This window comes from Eumetopias jubatus, unplaced genomic scaffold (genome assembly GCF_037043125.1).
Source record: "Eumetopias jubatus isolate StellerSeaLion01/CBP00866 unplaced genomic scaffold, mEumJub1_p1.0 scaffold_17, whole genome shotgun sequence".
NCBI lineage: Eukaryota > Metazoa > Chordata > Mammalia > Carnivora > Otariidae > Eumetopias > Eumetopias jubatus.
This window is the reverse complement of record NW_028274823.1, coordinates 36142294-36152814: the sequence shown is the minus strand read 5'-3', so window position 1 is coordinate 36152814 and position 10521 is coordinate 36142294. Positions and strand designations below refer to the sequence as shown.

Below are 10521 nucleotides of genomic sequence, written 5' to 3'. Positions count from 1 at the left end.
GGCTGCAGTTAGATCTTCGGTGTCTGAGCAGGCCCTCAGCGGTGGACACTCAGACACAGGCCCAGGGAAGGCCTGCCATTGATTTTTGAAACCACCTTTCTGGTGGTAAAAAATAACAGCTAATATTTATTTAGCACTTAGTATTTTTTAAGTGTATCATGTATTGCTCATTTAATCCTTACCATAACTACAGAGTACAGGTTTGTAATCCATTATTTATAATTCTGAAACTGGAAAGGGTCTAAAAACCATATTTAAAAAATTCATTTGGCAGCAAAACCTGACCTGAACTGGCTTGCAGCTATTTACAGTCTTTGATTTATTCCTTTTAGTATGGCTGGCTATTCATACATTTTGCTGCAGAGCCATAAATGTATTTGATTATAGGGTGCTGCCCTAGAAGCTGTTGGGGTGTGACATAATACAAGGTATATGCACTGGATTACTAAATCCAATCAAAACCTAAAATTTAAATCTAAATCTAAATCTAAAAAAACTCTAAATTCAGAAAACCACCTGGCAGGGATTTCAAATATGTGTTGTGGACCAGTATGATGATCATCACCATTTTACAGATGAGACATAGAAGTTAAGTCACTCACTCAAGGTCACATAGTTAACAAAAAGAAAAATCAATGTAGTTAATAATAATTTTGCATGCTTATCATGGCAGTCGCTTGGTTAAATGCATTTTATTCATGATCTCATTTAATATTCACTACCACCGTAGGAGGTCCTATTCCCATTTCATGGGTGAAGGGACTGGAGCTTAGAAAGGTTGTACAACTCCCTTGGACACACAGCTGTTAAGTGTGGTGAGGAAGGATTTAAAAACAAGACAGTCTGACATCAATATATTCGATTATTACACTATCCCTTACAAACCTATGATACTAGCCATTTCCTCTCTTCTAAATGTCATTGTGAACTATATATCTACTTACCTCTGGACATTAACGAGTAAGATTTTTAATATATATATCAGATAATTTTAGTCACATGTTAAAACTGCCCTATGACTTTCTACTGCATCTAGAGTAAAATCCAAATTCCTTGCAATGGCCCCTTTCTATCTCCTAGTTCATCTCCCCACACAGCAGACTTTCCTTAGGCTTTTACACTAGGTGTATCCCCTACCTGGAAGTCTCCCCAGATCTTCACAAAGCTGGCTCCCTCCTGTCATTCAGGCCTCAGGTTTTCCCCTAATTACCGAGTCTAGAGTCTCTAATCACCCTATTTATCCCATCATTCTGCTTTACATGAAATATAAACATGACATTTTCTTGTTTATCTGTTTACCCTTTTTCCTTCCATTAGGATGTAACTTCAACCAAAGCGAGCACCGTGTCTGTTTTGGTTTCTTTTGAAGCTCCAATCTCTGGTAGAGTTCAGCAAGTGGTAGGTACTTAATTTTGGTTGAATGAATGAATGTGGTACACAATCAGTTAAGTAGTACGTGCTTTTTAGTTTCAGTGGTGGGAAATATATTGAGAAGGTGAGTGTGAGAAGACTGTGAAATGTGAAGATACTTGAACATCAGCTTAATTGGATTTTGCCTAACAGTACAAACAGTGCCTTGCAAAGTGTTTGACACAGAGGTGCCAAACAAATATTTGTTGAACGAATGAACAACAGTAAATATTACTAACTTGGAACGTGGGCAAATTACTTAAACTTTCTGAGCCTAGTTTTTTCACCTCTAAATTAAAGATTAATGGGTACCTGGCTGGCTCTGTTGGTAGGGCATGTGACTCTTGATCTTGGGGTTGTGAGTTTGAGCCCCATGTTGGGTGTAGAGATTACTTAGAAATAAAATCTCAAAAAAAATAAATTGAAAGTTAAAACTTACTTTACAGGGTCGGCCTAGGAATTATAGGAGATAATGCATGCCAAATGCCTATCACATAGCAGGCACTTAAGTTCGTTTCTTTTCCCTTACATTTATATACTACTTTATGGTTTATAAAGCTCTTGTAAGCTTTCCTAGATACGTGACCTCATTTTATTTCCATAACCTTCTATGGTACTTCTCACTGGCTTCATTTTATAGATGAAAAGCAGACTCAGGAATTGAGACAGACTCTTCAGGTAATGAGAAGCCAGTGGACAAATTTTATATGCAGAGTGACATGATAAAAGCAGTGGTTTTGTGTGTGTGTGTTTTTAAAGATTTTATTTATTTATTTGTCGGAGAGAGAGAGCACAAGCAGGGGGAGTGGCCGACAGAGGGAGAGGGAGAAGCAGGCTCTCAGATGAGCAGGGAGCCCGATGTGGGGCTCAATCCCAGAACCCTGAGATCATGACCCCAGCGGAAGGCAGCCGCTTCACCGACTGAGCCACACAGGCGCCACAAAAGCAGTGTTTTTTGATATTGATCTCTTAGTGGTCTCTAAGATGGACTTGACTGAAGAAGCTGGAAAAATAATACCTTAGCCACTATCATAAAAATCAAGTTTAAGGTGGTAGGGACTTGCACTAAGTGACAGAATAATGTTTAAAAACCTGATGAATTAAGCGACTCAATAGCCAGATAAGCCAAAGAAAAAAGGTGGGGGCTGGGAATTTTTACACGGGGTTGAGAAAAATCATGTATCTATAACATAGACTACCGAGAAAAGAAACTTGTTTTGGCAAAATGGTTGGCAGAAAACCTTCCCTATGATAGCTATGCAGAACTTCTGGCGATTATGGCAAACATTGGAGCCCGTGCCCTAAGTGCCACTGCAGATCTTTCTTGCTTTCACCCCTCCCACTGGCATCGCCACCTCGAGTAGAGCACCTAAGTTCTTCAGGATCCTATTTTCTCTAGCAGTCTGGTTGGATGAGGATCAAGGCAATAAGGAATTAAAAACTCAGTTTTTGAACTTCCAGAACCTTGGCTAAATCGCCTTTTTTCCTTCTCTAGGAAATAAGAGTACCCTTATTTATCCTTCCTGCCTCGTTAACGACAGGGAGCCACAAACATTTTCTTTCAAGCGCCCGCCGCCGAGCAGAAACTACTCCTACGCCTCCGCCTCACTCGCGCCGCGGAGGCCCTGGCGGTGAGCTGACGTCACTTCCGGCGCGCTGACGCTCAGTCCAGCGTGCCGACGCCTGCGTCAGCAAAGAGCGGGGCTGGGGGCCCCCGGTTTGAAGTCGTGCGGGTCGGAGGACTGCCGCCTCCGCCGCCGCCTCAGACCCCTGCTCCCCGGCCGCGGCGGGTACGAATTCGGGCAGGCGGCGGGGCAGATGCTCAAGGGCCAGCGGCGGGACGCCCCGCGCCGCACCGGCCGCTCCCCTCTGACCGCGGCCTGGGCCTTCGCAGCTCTGCTCTCTGGAAACTAGCGCCTCAGCGGTGCGGCGCGTAGCTCGCGGGGAGCCCCGAAAAGCCGGCGCCCGGCCATGGCGGTCTCCAGGTGGGTCTTGCTCCTGAAGAGAGGACGGGAAGGTGGCCCAGGCGAGGCACGGTCTCCTCTCGGTGCCCACACTCCTAGAAATGAGCCGTTCCCATTGTCACTGGGCTCGGGCGCCTTCTTCCACCGACTTCGGAGTTCGCCTCTCGGTCTGTGAGGGTTTGGGCTCGAGTTACTCCTCGTAAATCGGTTCAAAAATGTCTTTTCCTTGTGCCCTGTGCCACGTTAGAGCTAGTTTTTCTCTTTCCACACCATGCTTCTCTTCTCTGGTTTCTCTTCCCCCTTTCAGTTCTAGAGCCTGTTACCTCTCTTAGTGTTCCTAAGGCTGATTCCTAACCTCCATTTCATGGGAAAACTTGGTAGTAACTGTCGAGGTCTGGGAGATTTGAATTACTATTATCCGAGTGAACTTCTAATTATGTTAGAAATTATTTATGGCTTTAGGGATTTGTTCTTTCCTGAGGACTTTTTTCTTAGAGCATAGTTCTTTTGTTTAGCAGTAAACATTCAGTCGTCCGCACTGTAATCTTTGGCAAGTTATTGTATTAGCACCGTCTTTCTTAACTGAGGTGTGAAAGATACCACAAATCTTAAATTACTTTATTTTTTTTTAAAGATTTTATTTATTTATTTGACAGAGACACAGCGAGAGAGGGAACACAAGCAGGGGAAGTGGGAGAGGGAGAAGCAGGCTTCCCGCGGAGCAGGGAGCCCGATGCGGGGCTTGATCCCAGGACCCTGGGATCATGACCTGAGCCTAAGGCAGACACTTAACGACCGAGCCACCCCGGCGCCCCTTAAATTACTTTAAAATGTTGCCTGTCAACAGGAACGTCTAGGAAAACTGCAGAAAAGCCAACAAGACGTATAGCTATGGGAGGAAAGTCCCTTCCTCCAGTGTAGTTAAGAATGGTGGGAAAACTTTAGTTAGAGGTTTGATTTTGGAAATGTAAGTAGGGAATAGTCCCTCTGATAGCAATCAGGAATCACCAAGTTCACTAGAGTTGATGAGGTAAGTTTTCATGAGAACTGGGTCTTTCTATCACATAGACTAAAGGAAGCAATGATAGTTCAGAAAACAAATAGTTTTCATTCATTTTTCACAATTAATTGAACACACTTCTTGACATGGTAGGTGCTCAAGCTGTGTCTGTTTTGCAAGCCAAAAGGGTAGCTCATCCCTCACAGTCTCCCTAGATAACTGATGAAATAGTGTGTGGGAGAAGTCCATGGGAGTTGGTTTAAGGGGGTTGCTAGGTACCTGTAGTATGGAGCATCTCATTTTTATTTCATACATTAATTGAATCCAGTGTGAGGAAAGTCTTATTTTGTGATATATAAAATTGCCTTGAGAGAATAAAGTGGTAATTTAACTTTTTGCAAATAACTGAAAGGTGTATCTTCTAATTTGTTACCTCCTGTATAAATATATATGTATGTTATAAATACATTGATACAGCAACTTAATATGAGATTTATTTATTAGATGATACAATGTTTAAGAGAATGAGTAGCTCCTGGGGGGCCTAGCTGGCTCAGTTGGTGGAGCATGCGGCTCTTGATCTAGGGGTCATGAGTTCAAGCTCCATGTTGGGTGGAGAGTTTACTTAATAAAAAATTAAAAAAAAAATTAGCTCATGAAATTCCTCTTAGAGCGGACTGTTTTCACAGTATTGGGTATAGTTTTATAGAGACAAAATGAAAGTATTTAGAGAGAATCTAATCTGCTTGGCCTATGCTAATCTATTTATAGAAGTTTAGGGCATGTAAATTTCTGAATGAATGAGTGGGTTTTGAAAGCTACTGCCTTTTGTTCGTGACATTGGATTTCAAAGGGTAGTGCTCTTTTTTATGTAGATTCTTACTTTGCCAAAATTCTGTTAAATTCTTAAAAAAAAAAAAGCCCGTCATGGTTTTATATAAAAGCTACTCCTGTGTATATTTTGGTGATTTGATGGTTCAAGAAAGACACTTCTTGAGATACCTTATGTGTTTTGAGGATACTGTCAGTTCTTGCTTTTTTTATTAGAAGATTCACTTTGAATAGCAAACTTTAATTTCAAGCCGGTCTTCTCCATAGACTAAGCATGTTTCTTTACTAACTGAATTTCCTTTCTTGTTGGTTTATGGTTGTAGAATACAGACTCATTTGAATATTGTATGCGGAATAGGTAAAAGATAGCTTAAGAGATAAAAATCATATTTGCCAGAATAAAATTAAAATATTTTTTTGCACTGTAATATTTTTAGGACCTTGTAAATATTTCCAACAGAAGGGAAATGGTTAGTTGGTACCATCATTCCCTCAATTGCCAGGTTCAGGAATCTGGGAATAATAAATGATTTTTTCCTCTCTCCTCTTCCCCCCATCCAGCCAGTTACCAAATCCAATCCTGTTAGTCTATTTTTCTAATCTTTCTCTGGCCAGTCTTCTTTCTTTCCATACCAGTTACCACAATCCTGTTCCATACCACCATCATCTCTGATCCAAGACACCTGCAACAGCAGCCACTTGCTCTTCCTGCCTCCCATGGCATCTCTAATTTATTCTTCAGCCATATTTTGCTAATATGCAAATTTTAATGTAATTTTTTTGCTTAAAACCTTTAGGTGTTTTCTTTTGCCTTAGCCTAAAGTCCAAATTCCTTAACAGACTTAATCTTACTAGGTTCTCTGTGATCTAGTTCCTGCTTCACCTTTTTGCTTCACCTTGTGTCAGGTTCTCTGCATCTCTCTCTCTCCCTTTCATTTTGAATCTGTGTTCTCACCTCCCATTCTTTATGTCTGGAACATTTCTTTCTTGCCCTCCCACCCCGCTCCCCAAGTCTGGCTAACCTTAGTTTTTAGTCCAGCCTTAGTTTTGGAGTCTAAGCTTATATGTCACTTTGGGGAGCTTTCTCTGGTTTTACTTCGAGTTATTTGCACCAATATGTACTTTCAGTCATTATATATTTTGTAATTGTTTAATTGTTCTCCTCCCTGCTTGGATTTACATATACTCTGGAGAGAAGGGAGTATGTCTGATCCTTCTCTTTCCAGGAGAGTGCTTGGCTCCTAGTAGGTGCTCTACCCATTTTTTTTAAACGAACGAGTGATTTTGTTTCTTGTTTCAATAGCTGTCATGATTTTACCATAGTTTATATATGTAGTAGAATATTTCCAGTGTTTTTCAGTGAGTCCTTATAGTTCAGCTATAGTTTTTCCCTAAGAAGATAGACTTTCACTATACCTTTGAATATTAGCCAGGATTATAATTTTAAAAACATAATGTTATCAAAACTATTTTAAAAAGTGTATAGCATATTGAATTCTGTGATAGTGTGGCCTTTTATAATGCAAATTGGATATGATACAGCTTTGCACTCTGTGTGATCAAATTTTTTAGACCCTGCTTATAGTTTTATAAAGGTCTAGTTTTATACTTTGAATTGTAAGAATGTGGCAAAATTATCAAATACATAGTCAACTCTTGACTTGTGGGAGAGTTAAATCTTGCAAACAAACTTTGAAACTCTCTAAAATTGCAAATATAGTTAAAGCATTTGAAGTTCTCTGTAAAATGCAGTGAAGTATTACTGAAAAATGTATGACTCTTTTAGACCCTTAATAAGAGACAAGTATACAAATGTAGGAGTAGAGAACAGTGTTGCCCTTAAGATGTGAATGCTGGAAGGTCAGCTAAGCTCATTCACTAGCTACTTGCTCCCAGAAAACCAACCTCAGCAAAAAGACAAATTAATATATATTACAGCTTTCAGTGTTACTTGCAAACAGTTGTAATAATAACTGTTAAATCTTTGAATACTGCTGTTTTGCTTTGTGAGCCTTTCTCCAGTATCATTTATCACTTGGTTGGGGGTTGGGCCATCAATAGTAAAGGCAGCCTTAGACGAATTGTTAAGATATGTTTATTACAGAAGATGGTAAATTGAGTACCGTGGCTTACTCAGGTTTTTGTGTGTGTGTGTGTGTGTGTGCTTTTAAAGATTTTATTTTATTATATGAGAGAGAGCATAAGAGGGAGTAGGGTCAGAGGGAGAAGCAGACTCCCCGCTGGGGGAGCCCGATGCGGGACTCGATCCCAGGACTCCAGGATCATGACCTGAGCCGAAGGCAGTCGCTTAACCAACTGAGCCACCCAGGCGCCCTTTTTTTTTTTTTTTAAGGTTGTTTTTCATACCTTTGCCAGATTATCCCATAATTGGTTGAGGTGACTATTGTATATTGACTAGCTAATAGGAACATAGTTTTCCCTTGATCATATAAATTTAAAAATACAATTTAGAAAATTTTTCCTCGGTGATCTAAGCTATAAAGGTCATGTCTAAAATGTCTAGACAGTAATTATGATATGACTGCATTATTAGAAACTTTCTCAGGCCTCTTGACATTTTTGCATTTGAAAATAATGCAGTGTTCAGAAAGCTTTCTGGAAAAAAAGGGAACACACCCTCTTACGGAAGAAACAAATTGCTACATTTGATCAGAACTTTGCTCAGTTTTGTTAATTCTCTCTGTATTGCTGATACTTCAGAGAAACATTGTTTCAACAGTCCTGTTCTACCAAATACAAGGAAGTTTCTTGATGTGGGGGAAGTTCCAGTGGATCCTTCCTCCTGACAGGGAAAATGCTAAAATGATCTTGATGATCTCTAGGACAGCACAGGTTTCTTGTGTTTGTTAGGCCTGTTCCTCCATTACTGCTAATTTCAATCCATTATAGGATTGACAGAAAGAACTATTGTAGATAATAATATGTCAAATATTTTATACTTTAAAAAAGTTAGGAACAAAAAAGCCAGGAAAGGTAGAAGAGGTATATAGAACTTTTACACTTCAGTCTGTATGGTAAATGCCTCCCTGTTCTTTGGTTTATTTCTCAGAGTACTTATATAAAGCGTTTTGTTGTTTTGTTTTTAAATTGTGATAAAATACACATAACATAAAATTCACCATTTTAACTATTTTAAGGTGCACAATTTTATATGAACTTTTAAAATAACATACTTCTTCTGAAGAACCTAGATTTTATCTTTAAGATAAAGTCATGCAAAAGGCTGAAGCTTGATGGGTGGATTAAGAGTAGAGGTTAGAAAAAAAGTCCTAAAGGAAATAACTGTTTGGTTGTACTATTTCAGCATTCATTTAATGAGTTTATGGAATGCTTTCTATGTTCTAGGTACTAGAGATACAACAGAGAACAAAAATAGGGTCCCTATTTTTAAAAAAATTTTTTAAAAGATTTTGTTTCTTAGAGAAAGAGTGTGAGTGCAAGCATGGTGGGAGGGAGAAGCGGACTTCCTGCTGAGCAGGGAGCCCAGTGCTGGGCTTGATACCAGGGTCCTGGGATCACGACCAGAGCCAAAGGCAGATGCTTAACCTACTGAGCCACCCAGGTGCCCCTAAAGTCCCTATTTTAAGGAGTTATGTTCTAGTGTGGTAGTGAGGGAATGCAGTTTAGCATGTCCCTGGCCTTGCACCTGGCTTTGGTGTGGTTTCACATCTTCATATTGATTCTCAGTATACTGTGCGGTGTCTTAAAGTAATCTTCCTTGTTTAAAGAATATAACAGTAGCATAGTTTCAAATTACCCACAATATGAACTAGAAGGTATACATTTAAAAACATCAGTTTAGGGGCACCTGGGTCATTCAGTCATTAAGTGTCTGCCTTTGGCTCAGGTCATGGTCCCAGGGTCCTGAGATCGAGCCCCACATCGGGCTCCCTGCTCCATGGGAAGCCTGCTTCTCCCTCTCCTACTCCCCCTGCTTGTGTTCCTTCTCTTGCTATGTCTCTGTCAAATAAATAAATAAAATCTTAAAAAAAAACCAACAACGAAATAAAAACATTGGTCTAGAGAATTTCTTGGAAGTTGTTTCTTTTGACCATAACTTTCTTGCCTAATGATAATATGTGAAACTTAATACAGTGTTTATATTAGATATTTAATTTCTTTTCTTATTCCCTAAGTCACACAGAAAATTAAAAAGTTCAAATAGTTGTTTTAAATTTTACTGCACTTTTGTTAAATGTAAAAAAAAAAAGTATAACAGAATAGACAAACTTGACTGATAATTCTCTTAGTTAAGGTTACAAAGCTTTCCTTGTGAGGTATTCTGCTAGTTGACCTTATACTATTTTTCTTTTCTTTTTTTTAAAGATTTTATTTATTTATTTGACACAGAGAGAGACAGTGAGAGAGGGAACACAAGCAGGGGGAGTGGGAGAGGGAGAAGCAGGCTTCCCGCTGAGCAGGAAGCCCAACATGGGGCTCCATCCCAGAACCCTGGGATCATGACCTGAGCCGAAGGCAGATGCTTAACGACTGAGCCACCCAGGTACCCTGACCTTATGCTATTTTTCAAAGAGATTAAGTTTAAATTTATTCTGAGAATATGGAGGTCGGAAGTAGATTGAAGAAGTTGTATTTATACTTCTTTTTTAAAGTAATCTCTGCCCCCCAACGTAGACTTAAACTCACAATGCTGAGATCAAGAGTTGCATGTTCTACCTACTGAGCCAGCCAGGCACCCCTATACCTTTTTTTTTTTTTTTTTAATTTTCAACTGGTTTAGGAGTGGAGATGCAACATATACTTGTTTATTAACAATGAAGTAGTAACCTAGGACATAGTTCAAAATGGCTATGATTTCTGTCTGTATCTTTTTATATCTTTACTTCATGAATTATCATAATGCAAGCAGCTGAAGAGGGGTTAGATTGCAGCTGCCAGCATAACCTCTACAAACTTCTATGTACTCTTTCCTTTTTCTAGTCAGTCTTTAGAGCAATTGCCTGAAGTCACAGGTTGGTAAACAAAACATGAATCATGTCTTGTATAATTCTCTCTGAATTAAAATCAAAGTTGAAAATGGGCCAGATTTCTTATCAGTAAATTCATAACCAGTAGGTATTGTCAAATATAATTGCCTTACATTTTATTTAAATTATTCTTCCAGTCTTTGGTACCTTTCATACAGCTTGACATCTATTACCTCTTTCTCCTCCATCTGTCTATCCCTCAAAGAATGAAGAATGGCATTTTTTTTCTACTAGCGGTTCTGCAAGAGAAGTTTTAGCCAAAAGAAGTATTGTGGTAAGTACTGTGTTTCCTCAATTAGCCCTTCTT

At 39.5% G+C, this 10521-nt stretch overlaps 1 protein-coding gene across 1 annotated transcript in view; it reads left to right on the top strand.

Moving 5' to 3' along the window:
• The first annotated feature begins 3097 nt into the window (after positions 1 to 3097).
• BTAF1 (B-TFIID TATA-box binding protein associated factor 1) overlaps positions 3098 to 10521 on the top strand; it is a 103727-nt gene continuing 96303 nt past the window's right edge. The window contains exon 1 of the mRNA XM_028098737.1: positions 3098 to 3395. Coding sequence (XP_027954538.1) covers positions 3382 to 3395 — 14 coding nt within the window. The 5' untranslated portion in view covers positions 3098 to 3381. The remainder of the gene's footprint in view (positions 3396 to 10521) is intronic.